Source organism: Rhea pennata, chromosome 1 (assembly GCF_028389875.1).
Source record: "Rhea pennata isolate bPtePen1 chromosome 1, bPtePen1.pri, whole genome shotgun sequence".
Lineage (NCBI taxonomy): Eukaryota > Metazoa > Chordata > Aves > Rheiformes > Rheidae > Rhea > Rhea pennata.
The window spans coordinates 152,910,796-152,933,127 of NC_084663.1; the positions used below are offsets into that span (position 1 = coordinate 152,910,796).

Genomic DNA, 22,332 nt, shown 5'->3' on the forward strand with positions numbered 1-22,332 from the left:
GAAAAGGAGATTAGGCAAATTCATGGAAGGCAGATCTGCAAACAGGTACTAAAAGGGCTAAGAAAGGATGACATTCTAAACACTGACTGGGGTTTAGTGGGAACCCAAGTGCAAAGGACTGAAGAAGAGGGATCAGATTTGCATGCTCTCCCTGCACAACTTTTCCTTTTGTCATTGCTGGAGATAGAGCCCATTTAGCCTGTGTTCTGACACAGGTGGGCATTTGTTTTGTTTCTAACTGATGGGACAGAAATCTTTGAGAAGGGAGTCAGAATTCTCAGGACTTGCTCCAGATTATCCTGGAGGTGAGCAACACTTGTCAATTCTATTTTAAAAAGTGATGGAAAATCTACTTTTTGGGAAAATATTATTTACAAAATTGTACATTTTAATTGCTTAAAAACATGTAAAAGATTGTGTCTTAGATGTGAATACCTATTGCTTTCTTGTATTCATGAGATTATACAGGGGTCAATTCAGGAGTTCGGTTGGCAGCAGTTCCATTTAGCTGCAGTTCAGATGTAGATAGTACATAACAAGAATCTTGTCATAAGAGTTTTATATTGTCTTCTCTATAGCTTTTTATTATTCATTCAGAAAGCTTCCCAAACATTTTTCTTCCTCTGTAAATGTCCTTTCCTGCATGTACTGTGTACTCTTCCATCAGGTTTTCTTTACAGACTGTTTTTGAATTGTCAGCGTCTTTGAAAATGTGCTTCCATGATGAGGTTAGCTTATAATTCTTTTTCTAAAGACAAAGGTGGTCTCCTAATTCTCTCTCGTATATCTCTTAGATATTGCTAATTTCCATCTTCTTCCAAGATGAATTAAAAAAAAAGGTAGTATGAACCCAGGATTATCAGATTAGTCCACTGCCATCCACATAAAGCTCAGTCTTCAAGCTGTTAAATTTGTTAGCTTCTGAATTAGAATGCTTTTCTGGAACCTTATTCTTCAGATCATAGTAGAAAGCTTCTAACTTAATTTAGTTTAATTTGTAGCTAGTCAGTCCTGATGTCAACAACTCCCATTTCTTTCTTTCCCTGTGTTTACACTGGTGGATGTTTAGAGAGCTGGCAAGGTTCATAAGGAGAAGAAATATATTTTAGTAGCAGTCATATTCTTTTGTCTTGCTAGACTAAAGAGGGCCTACTCTTAAATTTTCCCTACTTTCTTTCTGCTTGCCTTTGACAGCATTCCCAGCATTTTGAGGCTGTAGACTTTCTTGAATATAGCCCACCAGAAACACATTAGTCTATTTAAGTTAAAATACAAAGTACAATGTATTTTGGGGGAAAAAATGTGCTAAATATGAAAACGAACTCTAGTATATGGTAGGTTGGTTGTAGCATATAGGAGGAAAGAAAACATCTTTTACAAGAGCTTATTTGCTTGGACTGCCCCAGGAGCTTGTTTATAGAAACAAATTCTTACAAGTTCTTAGGCTGTGCTCTTGTCCTGCCAGAGCTGAATCCTCTTAAGAAGGCACTTGTGGTGGTCCTAACCAGAAAACTATTATATATTGAGGAATTATTGATCCACATAACAATTGACTTGAGCAGGCACAGGTGTATACTGTGCTGTGCTGTACTGTGCATATCACTTAGCCACAGGATAAACTGAGCCCGGTAATGGTAACAGAGAACTCTGTAGGCAGCTCCCAGATGGCAGCGGCCATTATGCCACTGGTGTGTCTTTATCTTTAAAAGAACCAGCATGTTCCCATATGAACATCGTTTTGCTGGGCAGTAGAAATGATGAATAGAATTCTTTACCACCAAAAACATCCTTTAAGAATTCTAAAGACCATACTGCCAGTGAATCTTAGCATGGGTGGGATCTGTGCAGTGTGCCGTGCTCTGATCAGAGGTCTGTCTGATGCTGTACAACTTGAGGTTCCCAGCATCTGAAGGGCTATCTATCCTATTCACTTTTTCTTCCCGTGTTATCTCCAGTAACTGTTGTTTTAACCAATATCTTACAAAGTCTGACTGCCTGTCTTACAGAGATATATAACAAACATTTACATTGGTATATTATAACACTACATTTACTTCTTAGAAAGCAAAACCACAAACTGTTCTTTGCCCATCTCTTGTCAATTGTTGGAAAATGGTTATGGAGAGGTGAAGTGTCCTTGGCTAGTTATGGAGAATGTTCCCTTTTCAGGAGTGAGGGAGATCCTAGATTACTTTACCCATTTGTACCTGTGACATAAACCTCAAATACAAGTAATACAAATAACTGATTTTCAGTCTTCATGGTGCTGGAAAATCTTCATTCATGTGGTAGTCACGTTGTAAGATTTTTCCTATAGTATCTTTCTATTGTTTGGATTGATGATAGCGATTGCTTAATCTCATTACATAGCTAACTTGAGTTCTGATGGCTTCTGGAGCAAGTCATTAAACAGAACTTGTTGCATGTTAAGCTAAAATAAGTTGACTCTGCAGTAATAGAAATTTTACCTCCTGCATTCCTCATTTTTTTTTTTTTTTTCCCTCAGGGCATTTCTTTGCATCATCTACTGTCTTTCAGGATCTCTGCTTTGTTTGCCTCTGCCCTTCTCCTCTTTTGTGACTGACTAGTCATCACCTTGATTTCTTTAACTTTCTTAAACTCTTTATTCTATCTGACCCATTACACTTCTGCTTGTCTCTTTTTTTTCACCTTGATTCTCTATTTCCATTTGTGGGACTCTCAAGTTTCAGCCCAATGATTTTATGAGAGTACATATAATATTGGGTACTGTGAGTGTATGGCAAAAGCTAACTTTAGAAGAAAAATTGTGAAATACCAGTTCTGCTTCAGTACTTGCCAGTTTTGTTTCGTGATGTGTGTGTCTGTTTCTAATTTGATCAGCTGCAATTGGAAGATGATCAGGGCGTAAATTTGGGACTTGAAAGCAGTTTAACACTTCGTCGTCTTCTGGTGTGGACGTACGATCCTAAAATAAGGTTGAAGACCCTTGCAGCACTTGTTGATCACTGTCAAGGTCTGTTCAAAGTTCATTTAACTTTTTTTTTTTTTTTGAAGTTTTGTAACTTAGCATGCCAAATGTAGATATCTGTAACTTATTTCATTTTTTGCAATTTTTGAGTAGCTAATTCACAGGAGTATCTCTCTCTCTCTTAGTTTCAAAGTGGAAAACTGAGGAATTATAATGCTGTTTTGATATACTCCAACTCTCTCTCTCTCTCTTTTTTTTTTTAACAAAGACATGCTTAGGAGGTCTTTTAAAGACACACCTTTCACACCTTTTTATTTGCTCAGTTTTATTCATTTTTCAGAGACTATTTCACTGTGGAAAACCCCAATAACATACTGTGAAATGCTTGGCACCTCTCTGTCTCTTCATTGTGTATGAATATTCCTCTGTCTTTCCTGATGGCATATAACAATGATTTGCAATTTGTCTGTAGATTCATGTGAAACAACTAAACTTTACAAATCTGCAAAGAGTGTGCAGGTGTATTGGCAGCCCACAAGAAAAATCTGGAAAGTGGTGTTGGAGTTCCCCAAAGTTTTGACCAGTAACCAGCATATAGGCTGTGGTTCTTCCTGAGGGGACTTCAGTTTTGCTACTCTGGAAAATAAATGGAGATTGTGGCCATTTGTGGCCATTGGTTTCAGAATATCTTAACTGAAAAATCTGAAGACTTCCATTTTATCTCAATTTTTGGAATATGATTTGAAACATGCAGGCTTTACTTCCAAGGCATTTATGAAAATTTTGAATGCTGCAGCCTGTGCTTGGAAAAAACTCTCAGCTGTGCAAGTTAACAGCAAAATGACTACTAAATCTGATTTTTTGGTAGCCTCTTACCTTCTAATTGCAAGAATACAGGAGAAATTACCTAAAGGGCTCTGTGGGGGACAATTATTGAGAAGCAGAAAAGATGTCTGTGTACATGTATGCAGACAGAAGGTCTGAAAGACAAGCAAGGACAGGAGAAAGAGAAAACAAGTAGGAAGGTTCCCTTTCGGTGGAAAAAAAAATTCACAAGTATAAAGTTAATCTTTAAGAAGTGATTTGATACCTTACAGTTTGCATCCATGCTAGCATTAGGTGAAGAACACTGTTTCAGGGCACTTGGTTTACTACCACTTTAGTGAGATTACTGATTTATGCTTTAAAATCTAAGCATTTTCTGTCAACATAAATAATGTGTTTTTGCTATACTTGCTGTTCAGCAGGCCCTCAGAGTGACATATGACTAGCTAAATCAATGGCTGCAGAAATTAAGTGTGATGTTTTACACTTTTCCTTCATATGCTTCTATTCTGCTCTGCTGTGATCTTACAGGGAGAAAAGGTGGCGAACTGGCTTCAGCAGTTCATGCCTATACTAAAACAGGAGATCCCTACATGAGATCTCTGGTTCAGCACATTCTTGGCCTAGTATCTCATCCTGTACTGAATTTCCTTTATCGCTGGATTTATGATGGAGAGCTGGAGGATACATACCATGAGGTAATTTATATGTAACAGTACATACTTTATCTCTGTTGGGACTGGGATTTATGGGAAGCTTAGAGGCAAATTAGGAAAGTAAACTGGGACTGAACCATATAGAGTATGAGTAAGTCATATATACAATAGTAACATGAAATGTGACTTCTTTTTCTCTGTGCCTGTGGGATGTCCAGTGGCTGCAATGATACACTATGTTGTCTTTAATGAATCATGTCTTGGTTCCTTATAGTAGAGGCATGATAGTGGACTAGTGATAGATCTTTGTTACTGAAAAAAGAGAAGGACATCTCCTCTTTCTCTCTCCCTCTCCTTTTCTCTCTTGCCTCTCTCATGTCAGTCTGTCTATGTCCTTTCTCTCTTCTCTCTCTTCTCCTTCCCCTTCTCCTTCCCCTCCTTCCTCTTGCCCTCTCAATCTCCTATTATTCTCCTCCCTGTTTGTTTCAAATAAGCTTCACTTTTCTGTCCTGGTACCTCTCAAACTTGTTTTTCTTTTCTTAATCATTTATTAGCTTTCAACTCTCTCTCTGTGTGTTTAAAAACCTACTTGTGCACTTTAAGAATATTCTTAATACTGAAATCACCGTGATATAGCAATTTACAATTTTCACCCTTTTGACACAGTTTTCACACAAAGACATTTGGCTGTTCTTAGTAGAATTGTTATTTAGTGAAAAAAGTCCATGTCCAAAAATGGATGTCTTGCGTGACAGGATGAATATAAACTCCTTCCACAACTTATTTTAACAAAACTAATCATATTTATTATAATAAATGGTATCCTTCCATGTAGAGTTGAGACCTTGGCATTTGATCACCAGTTCAATTGCAGCAGGATTTCTCATTTTCTGCAACTCTTTCTGCATCTGCTAAAATAAGAGAAAATCCAAAGGACTTGAAGTGAAAAATAGAATCAGTAAAATAGGAGTATTACAGTTATATTCTGACCTTAATGTTCTACCCTAGCTGTATAAGTAGCAGGCTGAATGCTGTCTGTAATGTGCTTCTGTATTTCTTAATGGATATTTTATGGATAATACATCTTACTGTATGCTGAGGTAGTCAAAGTTTCATAACTTACAGAAGGAGATTAAATTGTGTGGGGCTGTTCTTTAGCATTTTTTTTTCTTCGGAGTTCATATTGGTGAAGATAAAATTTCCATGTCAGTTACCAGGACAAATTTGTGTGTTGTTTAAAAAAATTTTTTTTAGCTTTTATGGTTAAAGAGAGAACTCACAAATACTTCTCAGGTGTCTTAGTACACAAATGAAATACAAGGGGAAAGAGTCTGTTTCTCTCTCTTTTTTTAATGTATTTATCAATCTACAGTTTTTTGTAGCTTCAGATCCTACAGTTAAAACTGATCGGTTGTGGCATGACAAATACACTTTGAGGAAGTCAATGATACCTTCTTTTATTACAATGGAGCAATCAAAAAAGGTATGAATAAAATAAATTCTTCTGAAGGATTTTTTTTGCCCTATGCTGTTGTTTAGACTTTTATTAGGAGAATGAAGCTGAAGTTTAAGTATTTGTCTTAAGAATAGCTAAATTAAATTGATTGTTTATTGGCAGAGGAGAACAGCAAGACTGTCTCTCCTTTCCATCCTGTAACTGATTATCTTTGCCTAAGGGGAGTTTGGAGTAGGGGAACAATTTTGCATGTAAAACCATGATGTGTTAACAGTGAGGTTCTTGTTTGCTCTGATGAGTGTATCACTAAAAGCTAGTTGAATGCTGACATAATACCCTGTTGTCCTTGAGGTTGTGGGGTTTTGTGTATCTGTTTGTTCTCTTTTATATGCAAGTCATTTTTAAAAAGTCATCCTTTCGTGTTCAGGTCCTCTTAATAGGAAAATCCATAAACTTCTTGCATCAAGTTTGTCATGATCAGACTCCATCCACAAAGATGATTGCTGTGGCGAAGTCTACAGAATCTCCAAAAGACGGTAGAGTATTGGAGTTGGTCAACTTCAGTTTGAGCTGAGCCCTGTACAATGCAAGGTTTAGACTACAGAGTGACCTTTTGGGTAGCATGGTAGAAAGAAAGTCCCATATATGTTAAAATATAGGTATTTTACTAGATATTTGCATTTTACAAAAGCTGTGTTGAGAAGCACACATGCAATTTTCTTGTCTTTAATTTTATAGGTTTGCTAGATGGCTGTTAATGTACTGGAATTTTGAATGAAATCAGACACGATCAACCTTCTTTCATCTGATTTTTCTTTTTTGGAGTGTAGTCTTCTGTGCTGCAGTGAGAGTTTAGTACTAGTGACTTCTCATCATGTGATTCCATAGTGATATTGAATTAATTCTGTGATTTTTAAAAAATTATTCTATTAGTTGTAAATAAAAGGAATGCACAATAAAAACAGAGAGGACAAAAGCCTTTCTATAATTGCACTCTACCACTATAATATGTCTGAAGAAAATAGAGTATGTGGAATGTTAGTAAAATTATTTTTGAAGATTACTGAAAAGCGTTGTTGCCAGCTATTGAACATTAAACTGAACAAAGTTTAACTTTCAGAATTCGTTCAGATAATGTAAGAGAGATTTCAGTTTTAATGAATGAGAGATTAAATACTGTTTGAGGTTATTCTTTGGTGGCATAGCCTTTGCAGTAAGGTTAGAGTTGTTATGATGAAAGATAGCAAATAGTAAACATCTAGAACACAGAAAATTAAGATTTTGTGGGTAAATACTTAGCAAAGGTGGTAAGGTAATGTTTAGGTTGCTGCTGCATCTGGGAAAAATGACAACTACTTTTGTTCTGGTGAAATGATATTTAGCTTCTTTAACTTCTTATAAGAACTTGTTTCATTTGTCAAGTATCATTTGTTAAGGTGTAAGTGAGCAAGGTGATTTCTCTGATATTTTGTACATAGTTCATAGGAGTATAGTGAGGTCATGTTATCATAACTAGCTTTTACTGAGAGAATTATCTAAATATTTGTTTCTGCCAAGATCTTTACTTAGTCTTCTAAGAACATCCTTCTCTGGACTTTTTGACATCTTGTACATTATTTTTTCTGTTATATATATTCTCAAATATGATTTTACTTTTTCTCTTGCCTTTATCTAAATTTGAAACTTGATTTGGAAATTAACTTTGGATGATGTTTTATATTAACTCTTCATAGTATAGCCTTTTAGAATGAGTACTTCCATGAAAGGTATTCTAATAATACAGTCCAGTTCCTGTCTGAAGGAAGATTTTATCCAATAGTGTGATTTTGTACCATGTGCAGTGCACTTTAAGGCCATCTTTGACCAGACAAGCAAAGAAGGTCAGCGTTAGGTTAACAGGGGCTGTAGATGCATTTGAAATATAAGCTTGTCAGCTGCTCAAAAAAGTCAAAAACGGTAGGACTAAAAATAGTCTTTTGGTACATCACATTTACCACTTGACACAGAGTTTATGACTGTGCTTTTCATTTCCTTTTAGTTTGTGTTTCTGTTTGCTTCTGCTTGGCTGGATGGAGGATCTGTACATATTTAGGTTCCTTATTACCTGGGGGATGTGAGCTTCACAGCATTCTTTTAAGCAAATGTGATCTTAAGCACTGAGAATACCGATTTTAGACAGAAGTGTAGTTTTAGAAATGAACATTATCTACTGTATTTGTAGTGTGCTGCAGATACGCCAAGCTTATGGCCTGTAGCCTAAGTATCTCACAGCATTATACTACTTTCATTCTGCATGAAACTGCGTTTATATTCAGGTTATTTTGCCCATTAATTCCAGGAAGAACATTCTGTGTCAATGTTATTGAAAATACATCCTGTCCTGCTTATATGTTGGGTCTTAGTAGTGTCATCTGGCAATATCCTGAGTGTACCTTCAAGTAATTACTCGTAATAAGGCAACAGAAGAATAGAATACCAGCTTGAATTCTTTTTCACATTTTAAATCTGAACCTGTCATGGTTTTTGGCTGTATATTTCTATTGCTTTAACTTTCTTTGAAACCTTAACTCTCATGTTTCCCCAATTAGTTGTGATGTTGTAGTGATAATTATGTAAAAAACTGTCTGAAGATGTACCCCTTCTGGATCTCTGACTTCCTATTTTTATACAAGTCAGCCATTACCTGACAGGACATTGTAGCAGGCACCTACAGAAAAAGGACAATAAGGAAGGCTGCTAAAGTGATCCCAGCTCCAACTTCTAGTTGTTAGCAGTTTGGGTATTTCTGAACTAGGAATTGTAAAAGATCACTTAGTTCAGCAGCAACTTACGGGCCTGTCAGTACTTCTTGATCCATTTCTGGCTTCCGTAGTGTCCCGAGACAGTTTTGCACAGCTTTAAAAAGTTGCATCTGAACCTCTTGTTCATTAACACAGTTCAAGCAACCTTTCTGAGTAGTTTCTCCTGTCAAAAAGAGATGGTATGTTGCCTATGCTATCAGCTTTGCAAGTAAACTTGAATTTTGCTGTCTCAGGGCTAGGCCACTTCTCTCAAGCCATGGTACAGTTGTAAGGAGAGAGGACAGGCTTGTTTCTGCTTGGGATATCAAGAAGTCAAGACTGGTCAGTGTGAACGCAGCCATAGGTGCTGCCTAATATGTACTCACCTTTCCTAGAGTAGAGGTAGGAGCAGCAAGTGTGACTCCCTAGACTTCATAGGCAAAGTAGGCAACTGCCTGCTGTCTGTCAGCTTTGTCTGTGCCTCCAGTCAGTCATGGGCCTGACTGCTGCATTAGGTAACTGAAGGTTTTAGCCCATAGCTCATTTTGGGTTTGCTTGTTGCCTCTTTTGCTTTGTCTCTTAGGCTTATAGCATCTTCTGGAAAGATGCTTGCAGGAACAGGTCATCGGGCTGTTGCAGCTTCCTGTGAGCTCACTTCGAAGCTCCTCTTTCTAAAAGTTCTTCCTTCCTACTCTAAAGCCAGCAGTGAAGCCATGTAGCAGTTCAATGGCTGATACTGCTACCGGTGCAAGCAGTCACACTCAAACTGCTCTTTTAAAGATGAAAATTAAAAGGCCAAGATCTGCTAGGAGGGAGATTAGGAAAAGGTTGGAATTGATTGGGTGTTCTTAATTGCCCTATTGCCATATACCAACTTGATGAATCCATTTGCACCAAATGATGGTCTTTCCTTTTTCCTAGCAGTGGGTAGAATGCCGCTGCATGTTTTGTTACCTGAGCAATGCAAGAATTGCTCTGTCAGATCAAACCAGACTTCTATCTTGACTGAAGTAAGCTGCAGCAGAAATTTCAGTGAGATGCATCCTTTGGTGTCAGTCAGCGACTGGAAAGGCTACTTTGAAGTCTCCTTACCAAGTCAATATTATTTCTGACATCTCATAATGTTTGTTGATGTTTGTTACTCGAGCAGTTAGCCCTCTTACAGTGTGGAGTGCAGGAATGTTTTACATAAATGTCATTCGTCTTTGACATCTCAGCACATACTTGCATTCAGTGTCTCATGGCAGAGAGCTTCACAGATTATTGAATGAGAGTTTGGAAGCCTCAGCATGCGTCACTGAACCAGACCATACAAGGTTGCCCTCATTAAAGACTGACTTTGTTAGAACTCCTTTTTTTTTTTTTTTTTTTAAAGCAGATTTATTGCCTGAGACTTAGCAAAAGAGTATGTGAAGTTTAGTTCTGATTATTTCTGGTTAAAATACATTTGAAACTTATCCTTGAGCAGGTAGTGCACTGGCTTAGATTGATTTGGTAACTGGATCTTCAGTTTCTACCGTAAGAGTAATAGTTGTAGAATTGAAAACTGTTGGAAGTGGGAGTATGTGCTTTCTTTAACGCTGAGAAAGGCATGAATCTTATGGTAACTGAGGGTCCAGTAGTTGGAGTTTGCTCCACATTGCCTGGGGAGGTTGCATTTGTTTTCAGGCTATCTCGTGATAGCCTTATTGCAATCTCTTTCTTAAAAAACTTGTAGAAGAGAATGAAATAGGCTGCCAATAATATGGTAATTTCCTACTTTCTGCCCCCAAGTTGCTGTGACTAGAGGTGGAGAAGAAAACAATAGGTTGCTGTCTGTCCACCAGAGAATGCAAGAATATTATTTCCTCTCTCATCCTAACTTAAAAGTAGGAAATCTTTTTGGCTGAACATTCTGATTCATTCTTTGATTTTTTCACCCTTAACTTCTGATTTAGATCCCCCTGAAAAAAAGCATTTTCCTAACTCTGTTCTTTTGGATCTCAAAATGGCTTTTGATTCAAACCTTAAAATGGTTTGATTCTGTATATTGCAGTATTTCAGCAAATTAAAATTCACTTTCTGTGTAAAAGCGATGAAATAATATAAGCTCTTACTGGAAGGCAGAAGCTGAGCAAAGGTTAGAAGTAGTAATGTTGAAGTTTGAGCTGCTTTAAACTTGCTTTTGCTTTTGTATAGCTATGCCAGATGTACAGTTAATATTGTGACCTCTCTGCTTGTATGCTTCAATTTCAAACTTTGCCTCACTTTTGGAAAATATCTAATTTTCTTTTTTCTTTTTTCTCTTTTTTTTTTTAAGCTGCTGATTTGTTTACAGATCTGGAAAATGCATTTCAAGAAAAAATTGACGCAGCTTATTTTGAGACCAGCAAATACTTGCTTGATGTTCTCAATAAGAAATACAACTTACTGGAGCACATGCAGGCCATGAGGCGCTATTTACTACTTGGCCAAGGAGACTTTATCAGACACTTAATGGACTTGCTCAAGTAAGAGAGCACGAAGGGTAATTATGTTGAATTTCTGATGCTTACAAGTATGTATGATCAGCACAAAATACTTTGTTTACAAATCTGGGCACCTTAAGTATCTTATTACTCAAAGGAATCTTTGAATTCCATTTTGGGTTTGATTTCTTTGGCTCTGAGGCTAACATTTAGTTCCCTTTCTTGGTAGGAAGTGAGCGAGTACAGTACAGTTACAGGATCTCCTGAAAAGATGCACTGACATAGCTGTCTTTACTCTAACTCTGTGCCAGTCCATAAAACGTTTGCACTTCACCTGCTTCTGGCAGGATGTTTAAGCACAAAACTTCAGTTTCTGGTGTTCTTAATGCCATTTGTGAGCATTGCTGTGAATGTTAGACTTCTGTAATACGTTGGAAGTATTTAGTCAAAAACATTGTGGCAAAATCCCTCGTTGCATCCTGGAAATTCTGCTAATACCAGCCTCTCTTGTTTTAAGCACTGAGTTGCTCTCACAAGGATCAGTCTCAGTTCTTAAAGTGTATTTGCAAACTGACTGGTTTTTGCATCCTATTTCTGTTGCTGAAACTTAGCCTGCGAAAAATATCCTTTACAAAGCAGCTCTTCAGTCTACGAGGCAGGCTTTGTATTAGAGCTTCTACTAACTTGTTTGTATATCAAAACCAATGGTCTTGTGACCATTTGTACTGACATGCATTTCAATGTTTTTTAAGAAAAAAAAAATTAGCGTGAAGCAGTGCGAAGGTTTGTTTGTGTAGTCAGCATTACGTTTGAGGCAGAAGCAGTGAGGGGCTTTTCAGCCCTGATCATGGGGGAGAGGAGTGCAAGGCACTTGCTACTCACCTATACAGCTCTCCTGAAAGTTGCAGTTACGCAGAGGAGGTGGGCTTGTGTGCTTCTGTCAGCATTTTTAAGCCCTTGGGATGACGATCAGTAAGTCCCTCAAAATTATGAAATGTAGTTAGCGGTTTGATATGTTAATGATGCAACTGTTGTTTAACTTCAATTGCATATATATCTAAAATAAAGAATAAGTATCCTAGCAATCCTGATGACTTCCAGTTACTGACATCAAATAAGGATGAATATATACCTAAATCCACTGCTATTTAGGTGTATAGCTGCACACAAAAAGCTAGTTTGAAATATTTTGCTCATTGATTTTTTTTTTCCCTATGGTTGAGACAGGGATTTTGAAAGTCAAACTGTCAGAACAGTGTTTCACTGTGTGCTGCAATTACTACTGAATCACTACTTCAGAATATCTCAGTATTGTGCCATAACTTTTTATTTGTTTCATAACCTCTAGACCAGAGCTTGCACGACCAGCTACAACTTTGTATCAGCATAATCTGACGGGAATTCTTGAAACAGCTGTGAGGGCAACTAATGCGCAGTTTGATAATCCTGAGATTCTCAAACGACTGGATGTGCGACTTCTGGAGGTCTGTTGCATCATGGTTATTCTGACCTAAAATGACTAATGAGTAAAAATACCTACCTTGAGTGTGTGTGTGTGTGTTTATATATAAATATATATATAATATAGTGTGTGTGTATATTTGTATGTACAGACACATATATGAAACAGTGTTCATGTGTATATGTAGTACATACAGTTTTTCCTTTTTTTTCTGTTGAAGCCTATTTTGAATTATGTAAGCCTCCTTCAAAAGTCTTGCATTCTCCCATCTCCCATGCACTGTCTATTTGTATTTTGGTCTGCAGGAGTCTGATTATTTTATTGACAATGCAAGGTCAAGTACCTGAGTCTAACAGTAAGTGGTGCTGGTGGCCCTGATTTGGGTTTTCTGCAGGCAACTCCTACTGCTGTTGCTCTTAATAGAATCTGGGGTATGGGTTATTTGTGATTAGTAGTTACAAAAAGTGAAGAAAATGAAAATGCATTTTGTGATGGAGATCTTTGGTAAGGAACTTGTGTCAATGAGGAAAGGTTTGGGGCTCCAGCCCCAGGGGTAAGGGTTATCCAAATAAATGTAGACATCTGAAGTAAACCTATATTAGGCTGAGTCCTGCCTGAGAAGTCTCTCTTTCCCTACATTTCTTTTATTAGCTCCAGTGGGAAAAAAAATGATTTTACAAACAATTGGCAAGATAAATCCCACTCTTGTGTCAAACTTAAAATCGTTCTTGCTTGATTTCCTGAGGGTACCTTTTGATAAGAAACTCTTCCATATTGACATTGATGACGTGGCACTTGTTTTTTCATAGGCTTTGGGGAATGAAGAGTAAATAAGATTTCTTCAGCACTAGTATGCTCTGGTTAAACACTAAAGCATCATCTTTTTTTTAAGTGCAGGTGTCTCCTGGGGATACTGGATGGGATGTCTTCAGCTTAGACTATCATGTTGATGGGCCAATAGCAACGGTAATACCATATACTGCAGATTGTGAACATCTCTAATACCAATTTGGATTGTTAAATAATTTGTTACTGAAATAACTTTTTATTCTGGAAAGTAAGATCAAAGAGACTTCTTTTTTTAGCATCTAGGACAAACACTGTATAAACAGTTGAGTTTTATAAACTAAGAGTGAGTGCTTAAAAGCTACATTTAAAACATGCATTACTGACAATCAGTAATTCATCTGTTCCAGCAGAGATTTTAGCAAGTATTTAATAAATGGAATGTTCTTTTTCTATTATATCAATGGCGTAGCAGCTAATTTGGGATAATTTGCAAGAAGCTGTGGATTATATTTGGGGAGAACCTATTTGTACTATTTAAATAAAATTTGATAGGTAGTATTCATTAGAACTGCTGAGAAAATAGCTGCACTGCTGATTAGAGTGCTTTTAGCCTCTATAATGATTTTTTTTTAAAAAAACAAGACATCAGGATAGGAGTCTGATCAGCAGAAAGAATCATCCATACATTGTAGTTTGAGAACAGCGAACCATTTAGGCTTTGTCCCTTGTTCACTCTTTATTACACTTCCTCCCAGCTGGGACTTAAAGTGCTCAAGACACCTCCCAAGAAATGACTGACTCCTAACACATTGGTCCAGGTTCTTACAACTGGCTTGTCAGTGAGACCTCAAATAGAGTGTCACTTTCTCATCTTTCAACAAATTGAAACTGGTAAAAGCATCACAGCAGTACTGAAAACCATTCTTCTTATTTAATTTTATTACACCAAAGATGCCTACATGGAAGGCTCATGTATAGAAAAGTAAACCTCTCATGCATTTCTTCATCACTTCCTTCAGTCTTCTCAGGAATATAATGTGGGCATACTGATGTGGGAATATTGTTCTGTGGGAATCCTGCTGTTGAAATGAACAAATAAAATGATGGCTGTAAGCAGGCACAGCTGAAGTGTGCTGTGGACCAGGGGAGATGCTACAGCTCTGCCCTCAGCAGTACCCCATCAGGACACTGAAAGCTTGCAGCTGCTGTTGCAGCTAACAGCAAGGGCAAAGTCCTGAGTGCTGCTCCGCAATGCATTTTTAGATCTGCTGTGCCATTTTTCACATACATGAGACTTTTCCTTTTTTTAATGGGCTGCAGTGCTATTATAACTTTCAGCACTTTATGTAACGGATGCGCATTTGTGTGCATAAAGGAGAGTACTCCTGAGGGTGAGGTTTGAGAAATTGATGAGAAATGGCAGCACTGCCATGTCTTGAAGGCCTGCCCTGACAGTTGATAGAGATTATGCCAGCTTATAGAGACTTCTCCCCTCTGTTTTCCCCAATGAGTTAGGTGGCCAGTTCCAGCTGTTGTCCTGACTCCAGTGGTTTGGAAAGCCAAGAGAAAAAGGCTAGCTTTAATATTTTGGAGGCTCAGACTTTTTTAGGTGATGTGTAATTATGCATGGTTACACATTCACATGTACTTTTTTCTTTTTGTTCTGGTAAAGACATGTAGGAACATGAGGAAATACACGTGATGGCTTTCCCTTACGCATTCTGGTGCCTTTTGAAGTTGGACAGACCTGGTGCTTCAGAGCTGAGGGGAGCTGGGAGAAATATTTCCCTCCCAGCTTGCTAAGGAGCTTTGGAAGTGACCCTCCCTTCTGCACAGACTGCTTCTTGTTTGGAGATGGATAAGCTTTCTTCCCCCCACATTGGAAATAGCACTAGGACGCATGGTGTTGGTTTCAGGCTAGTAGAAATGGGAAGGTTTGAGCACTTGCTTTCAAGTGACTGGGAACAAATCTGTGTTTCTTGCTTGTCAGTTTTTGCAGTTGTTGAGTGCTCCTTTGCACAGCTCTTTTCAAGTGCTGGTGTGAATAAGGGCTCCCTTGCAGTTTACCATGCCTATTCTCAGTCAAGGATCTAGCTGCTCGGGCTCTCTGCAGTGCAGAGGATGCCCACCTCAGCCCTTGTAACAGAAGCTGCCCATATCAGTGAGTTGGTGCTTAGCTTTGCTGATCAGCTACTGTGCTGCAAACACTGCTATCCTTTGGCTGTAGCTCCTGCTGAATATGATGCTGGAATTGCCAGGCATTTCCTCCACAGATCAGGAAAAACAGTGTGCAAATGTTGTCAGAGAACACCAGTATGACTTTTTTCATAAGCAAGGCAGCACCACATTTCCCATCACCTCTCTCCTCTTGTCCACATAATATTAGAGAGTTGTAGCTCTTCAGGAATTTCAGATCCTGAAGCCTGAATGCACATACAGAAATTGAGTTGTGCTAGGGGAGCACATCCCAAGAGCAAAATCAAGAAGTGCATAGGAAAGACTTTTTTTGTTTTGATTTTGGGGGGTTAGGGTTAGCTCAATTGGTTAGAGCGTGGTGCTAATAATGCCATAGGTCACGGGTTCGATCCCCATATGGGCCACTTGTTTGAGGGTTGGACTAGATGATCTCCGGAGGTCCCTTCCAACCTTACCAACTCTATGACTATATGATGCTGGGAGCCCTATGTGCAGGACCTGCTCTGTCAGACAATGGAGAACAGGACCTGCTTTCCAATACAGCTGGCCAGTCCATGGCAGACACATTCCTCCTCTTGTGGCTACCCCTTGTTACATGCCTTACCTGCAGTGTTAGCCTCCCTGAGGAGTGTGAGAAGTGCCAGCAACCAGCTTCTTAGGGCTGAGGCAGTTCTCCTGTGAAAAACAGGGAATCGTGGTGCTCTAAGCAGTGTTGTCTGTACCTCACCTTCTGGCCTGCTGCCACAGGGCTTGGGTTGGCAGCTCTGCCCTGCTGAAAATTCCCTGTGTTTCATGGCTGCCTCTGTACTTGGTAGCTCTTGAGGCTAGAGCAAGTGACTGTAGTGTTTCAGATGCGGCATTTGGTAACTATTTCAAGCTCTGCTGCTTCTGTTAGAGGAAGACTGCTTACCCCTACACATCCACAGCTAGGTCACTTGAGGAAAGCCTGTCACTGAAAACATTGATCCAAAATTCCATTCCTCAGCGGAACCTTAACTTAGGGCTGACCTCGCTTATGAGGAAGAGCTTTGAGCTTACGGCTTTTGCTTTTGCAGTTTGTAATGATGATAGTCTTTGGATAGCCGTATCTTCTCATTTCACCTTACCACAAAATATTCAGCTGTTGCAATGCAGTACAAGTTTAATATGCAGCTTTTAAATGATATTTACTAGTTGAATGTTTGGTAACTCAGTTAAACTCTAGAGGAAGCATCTTCCCAGTAGCTGTGGGGTTTTCAGTGAATTGGTTCTGCCAGTATCTCCTCATAAACTACATGAGTGAAAATAGATGGTCTGTGAGGTGGTTCTTTGTCCCTCAGAACACTTTGTATGTCTGTTAAATTTGTGCTGATCTTTTGTTAATTTTGTAGGTATTTACACGTGAGTGCATGAGCCACTATCTAAGAGTATTTAATTTCCTCTGGAGAGCAAAGCGGATGGAGTATATTCTTACTGATATATGGAAGGGACACATGTGCAATGCAAAGCTTTTGAAAAGTATGCCAGGTAAGAGGACCCAAATGGATAACGTACTTGCAAACTGGATTCAGATGACTGCAACTTATTTTAAACTGTGTTATGGAAAAAAAAAATCCACTAAGATTAATTTTGTATTTTGTTGCTCCTCTTGACTAAAGGTTTTAGGATAGATGATGATGAAGGTGAAACAGCATAATTAGGAATGGAAATTTCCCCTGTTTATTGTTTTAATTAATCCTTAGTTGCGAATTTTGTAGCAGTGAGCAGATGAAATTCTCCATGTCTCTGGAAAGAAGAAACAAAGCAGTGAAGTAACTGTTTTAGAGGCAGGAGTTTTATGGAAGAGCCAAGCAGTAGGAGCACTATCATAATACAGCTAAATTCATTTTACTTTTGTAGGCTGCATTTTCTAATTTACGTTTAACAAATCACCAGCGTATGGTTTAAGGATTAGTAAGTTCAGTCATGTAGTGTAACAAAATAAGCTGCCAGCCAAGTTTGTAGATGTTTTGTCCTTTTATTGTTGACAGATCCCAATCCTGTGATGGAGATCGTCTGGGTAAATGGCTGCTACCATGCGAAGCTCTGACTTCGCTGGCTTTCCAGCTGCTGCTTATACACATTACATATTCTTTATCAAATGAATTTTCATCTAAAACATATTGCTTTATGGATAGTTAATAACCTAAGCTTCAGTATCTTTCTTGATTTGAAAATATAAATAAAAAGGGAAACAAAGGCAATGTAACATTTTTAGTTGCATTTGTAGCCTATACTTTTCTGTAAAACAATCTCTTTTATGCCTAACTTTGTTCCATTACAGGATTCTAGTTTTGTCATCAGAGAAAACATCAAGTTTCGTAACTTAAAGTTCAGAATGGAATTGGTAGAAGAGTTGAATAGAGATTGTTTTCTGTATGTTTGAGATATAAACAAATAATCCATGCAGTGACAACTCTGCAAAACCTGAGCACTTTGAATACACATTCCTTTCAGTATAGGGCATTAAGGTACAACACAGCATAGAAGAAGTGCTCAGGTATATTTTCCTTGTATGCATTTTGCTTTCCCTCTACCAACATTCACTCTTGTGTTTAAGATTACTTTTCTCAACAACCCTGTCTCAAGATTACACCAGGCTGCACATTCTAGCTCTTCTATGTATAAAACTTCAGCCTGAAAGATGGACTCCTGGCAGGGGACAGCTTGCACAGATGTTATCCAAATATCAAGGAGTCTCTTTCATTGATCTAGCACATATCTAGGAAACATATTCTGGTGCTAGTTAGCATGTTAGCTGCTGGCCTGAGGCGGGGGTGTTACTTGGTTCTTTTTTCTTTTTGATGAAAGTGTTCAAGGACCTGCACAATGATAGGAAATATATGATTTTGAATCTTTGTCTCTTACTGATACCACTGAATGTTTAGATTTAGCTTAAGACAGAATTTTCTAGCCTTGTTGAAACTTCTGCATAAGCTGACTCAGACAGAGGTCTTGTGTTCTTGTGCATTTCCCTTAGTGCTCCTGGTTGCTTTTGGTGCTCTCAGCAAGAAGCAGTTCCTGATTCATTCTCATATATCCTGACACCAGAGGCTGGACTTTGAGGGTGGCTTGTGTGTCTTCCCACTCTGCCCTCTTCATGTTGAGAAGGAAAAATCGGCCATCTTGAAACTGTACTCCATAGACAATACAGTCATAGTCCTCCCCCTTGAGATAACCCAAACTGTGCCTCTGTCCCTTTCAGTTATGAAGTCCATCCTGTTTACCCGGTCACTTAGGCATTTCAGGAGCTCACGTGGAGGAGGCAGCGTGACTTGAGGAAGAACTGTAGCCGGTGGTGCTGGCGTGGCCTGTCCTCAGGCTGGCGCTGAGGCAGGCAGAGCAGCTTTAAAAAGACAGCGTTCTGGAGCTGAATAGGAGAGGGAGCAGGAGAGAAAGGGGAGCTGCCTGCTCCTGCCTGCTCCTTCTCCATGCACGCCCTCTTGTTGAGCTTGCCTGAGGCCTTCCCACTGTCCCCCTGCATTCCCTTTTGTCCTGTGCTGCAAGTAACAAGCCTCAAGGATGCAGCCTTCTGGACTCAGCTCTTTTCGCTCCCACATTTGCTGTGCTCTTCACAGAATCACAGAATGGTTGAGTTTGGAAGGGACATCTTCTCTTCTCAATCCGTTGCTCCTCTGTTCCTGATGGGAGTAAATACTACTCAAACTCTTTGCTTTCCTTTCCCTCAAGTAGTGTAAGCAAGTCTTCTACTTCTTCCTCAATTCTTTGGGCTATGAGCATGGGGGTGTCTAACGTGAGGCACTAGCATATATCTAGGTGAAGCACTCACCTTTGTGCTGTGTCCTTTGAAGAGCTGGGACACTCGTGGTTTAGTTCACTGGTGACTTCTAGTCTCGGCAATAAGTTATTGGCCTGTAAGTGTCTCTCTAATGCAGGAGCGAATCTTTGTGTCCCTGGCGGTGAGGGCAACAGCACCTTTGGGAAGGGCAGGCAAGAGAAGGGAAGGGGAGGGAGCTTCCTCCCTTTTTCAAGCCTTGTGTTAGGTTTGGGATTCGTGGGCTGTGGGGGAGCAGCAGAGCTGAGCCGGCCCAGCCGCCTCCCCCTGGGTTTCCTTACGGAAGCACTGAGCCTGGGTCTTAGGCACAAACTCTTGCAGGCAAAGTCCATTGATTACGTTTCCTCTTGTCCATTCAGGGTGATGCTGAATGATTTCTGAGTCACAAAAACTTGGGGGCAGGGAAGGCAGGAAAGGTTTCAGAGGAAAGAGTCAGTGGCCCAGAAGAACATGCACAGGCAGGGAGGCAACTTTATGCAAACTGCATTTCTCTCTTTAGTCCTGTTTTGGCTTGTGTATCCCCCGACTTCTACAATGCCATTGCAGGAGTGTGAAGGGCTCGGTTCTGCAAGAGTGGCCGCAACTGGCACGCAGGTGGGTTCTGTCCCTTCCTGGACTCTGTCATGTGTTGCCCTCTTGGACACGAGTTGAAGATGCCAGAGGTGCAAATACTTTTCTACCTCCAGAATCAAAGTTTCCCATGGCAAGTAGGTGGCTTTGGAACAGAGCCTGGGCGTGCAGCGCTGGAACAGTATCTGTTTCTTCTCAGAGCTTGTTATCTCCTTTGTTGCCTCCTTATTTGCAGAGTCCATGGCTGCTCTTCAGCTCTGAGGCACTTTGCTGTGGGCTTTGTTAGACGTGAGGAGGCAAAGAACACCTCTGCCTCTAGAGGTGGCTGGGAGAGAGGTGCTTGCCGAGTCTGCTCTGCTTCGCAGGGCTGGTGTGTGGGACTTTATGGCATGGCTCTGTTTCCTTCCTGTTCCTAGGAAATGCCACTTACTTTACTGTCATTTCTCTTTTACAAGGGGGCAACTGAGACTGTAAGGATGATTTGCCCTTGGGTCTCTGTGGTGGCATGAGAAACTGAGCCTGGAACAACTGAGTCATGAACTGCCCAGTTGTGGGGCAGTTTCCCTGTAATTAAGTAATGCAAATTGTGCTGTCTCTGTCTTTTGAAGGCTAATTGCAAGAGATCTAAGGGGAGGGGGAGGAGCAGCAACTGTGGATCTTCAGTCTTAGATTTGCAGCCAAAGAATGCATGCAACATTCACTGTATTTTGGTCTCCTATAGGGCTGCAAGGGTCTTTTCTTTTTGTGATGCTGTACAGGTTTTCAGCACTGTCTGGTCACACAGTCAGCATCATCTTTGGCTCTGTTTTCAGGGAATTCATTGTGCAAAGTTCTTTGATCTTGTGTTACCAGTCAGTATCGCAGTTACCATCCAGGTTACAATGGTGATTTGTGGGGTACTCCATTTGGGGACAGGGGGTTAAAAAAAAATACCAAGTTGGTTTGATGGCTATTGCTCTCCTGCTGGTCTTTAACATGCCATGTCTTTGATTTTTTTACAGAGCTTTCTGGCGTGCTGCATCAGTGTCACGTTCTGGCATCAGAAATGGTCCATTTTATTCATCAAATGCAGTATTACATTACATTTGAGGTACACTTTATCCACCCAGCTGGTTGCTTAAAAAAGAAGCACTTTAATATCCTGTATGTGTTGTGTGTGTTAAATTTCAAAAAGCTTGTCATCTAGCAGATGAAATAGTTCAATCCTGAATCATTGCTCCAGGTACTTGAATGTTCATGGGATGAACTCTGGAACAAGGTCCAACAAGCACAGGACTTGGATCACATCATTGCGGCTCATGAGGTTTTTCTGGACACAATCATTGCTCGGTGCTTGCTGGATAGTGACTCTCGGGTAAGTTGTTTCCTTTGCATAAAGCTGTAGCTTTGTGATCTTGGGTCGTGGGTTAGCAGCCTTCCTCTGTTATGTTACAGAAACACTGGGAAAAGTCATTTTTCTCCCTTTAATGTAAGACTTGTGGTAGGCTTTCTAGCAAATCCCCGCACACACTGGGTGCTGATTATAGAGCTTGCTGCAATGTGAGCCAGTTGCTTTTGGTCCTGAGAAGCTGTATGCTCATGCAGCAACTGACCTGAGGCTTTACAAAGCAGTCTATATGGCTGTGTTTAAAAAGATTAAGTTTTCACATGTTCCGAAAGTGGTCATAACTTAAATCTCTCCTCAATGTTTTGCTGTGGTACCATCTCACAGGTACTTCTCAACCAGCTTCGGGCTGTTTTTGATCAGATCATTGAGCTCCAGAATGCCCAAGATACAATGTACAGAGCTGCTTTGGAGGAGTTGCAGCTGAGGTTGCAATTTGAAGAGAGAAAGAAACAGCGTGAGCTTGAGGTACAGTAATGATATCACTAGAACACAGAAGTTAATTGAGGCAGATGTATATGGTTTTTGCTCTCTGAGGGGGGTTTTGACAATGTCTCGAGTAGAAACAAAAATTTAATGTTGGAACAGGTGTAAAAGTCATCAGTAGTAGGTAGTGAATTAAAACAAAAAACCCTGAGTGGCATTATTCCTGTCTATCTTACCTCAAAAGTCTAGATGAATAGGTCTTTGGAATACAAGAAGTTTAGGATTGTTTTAGGTGAAGGGAATGAAAGAAGCTTGCATATTCTAAACATTTTCACAATAAATGCCATTGTTCCATGCCTGCCTCTTTATTGCCCATCTGTAGGATGTGTGGTGCTGCAGTGAGATTTTGTTAACTTTCCCACAAAGATTGTGAGAAGGACTTCAGTAACCTTTACCTCTAAAAGTAACCAGGTCATTAATACCTCTTGAATAGTCTCATGTGCTATATAGCCACTGAGTGGACTGACAGATGCAGTATCAGAGGCCATGTGTTGGCTTGTTCTTGCAATGTTTGGTT

At 39.6% G+C, this 22,332-nt stretch overlaps 1 protein-coding gene across 2 annotated transcripts in view; it reads left to right on the top strand.

Moving 5' to 3' along the window:
• TUBGCP3 (tubulin gamma complex component 3) overlaps positions 1-22,332 on the top strand; it is a 58,762-nt gene that overhangs the window by 33,922 nt on the left and 2,508 nt on the right. Inside the window, exons 10-20 of one of the 2 annotated variants that reach the window (XM_062575495.1) lie at positions 2,863-2,995; positions 4,307-4,473; positions 5,804-5,914; positions 6,315-6,423; positions 10,967-11,156; positions 12,463-12,598; positions 13,474-13,542; positions 16,932-17,067; positions 20,947-21,035; positions 21,168-21,299; positions 21,657-21,797. In XM_062575495.1, the coding sequence (XP_062431479.1) occupies positions 2,863-2,995; positions 4,307-4,473; positions 5,804-5,914; positions 6,315-6,423; positions 10,967-11,156; positions 12,463-12,598; positions 13,474-13,542; positions 16,932-17,067; positions 20,947-21,035; positions 21,168-21,299; positions 21,657-21,797 (1,413 nt within the window). Of the gene's footprint in view, positions 1-2,862; positions 2,996-4,306; positions 4,474-5,803; positions 5,915-6,314; positions 6,424-10,966; positions 11,157-12,462; positions 12,599-13,473; positions 13,543-16,931; positions 17,068-20,946; positions 21,089-21,167; positions 21,300-21,656; positions 21,798-22,332 lie in introns of both variants that reach the window. The other variant, XM_062575505.1, reaches the window with a different exon arrangement.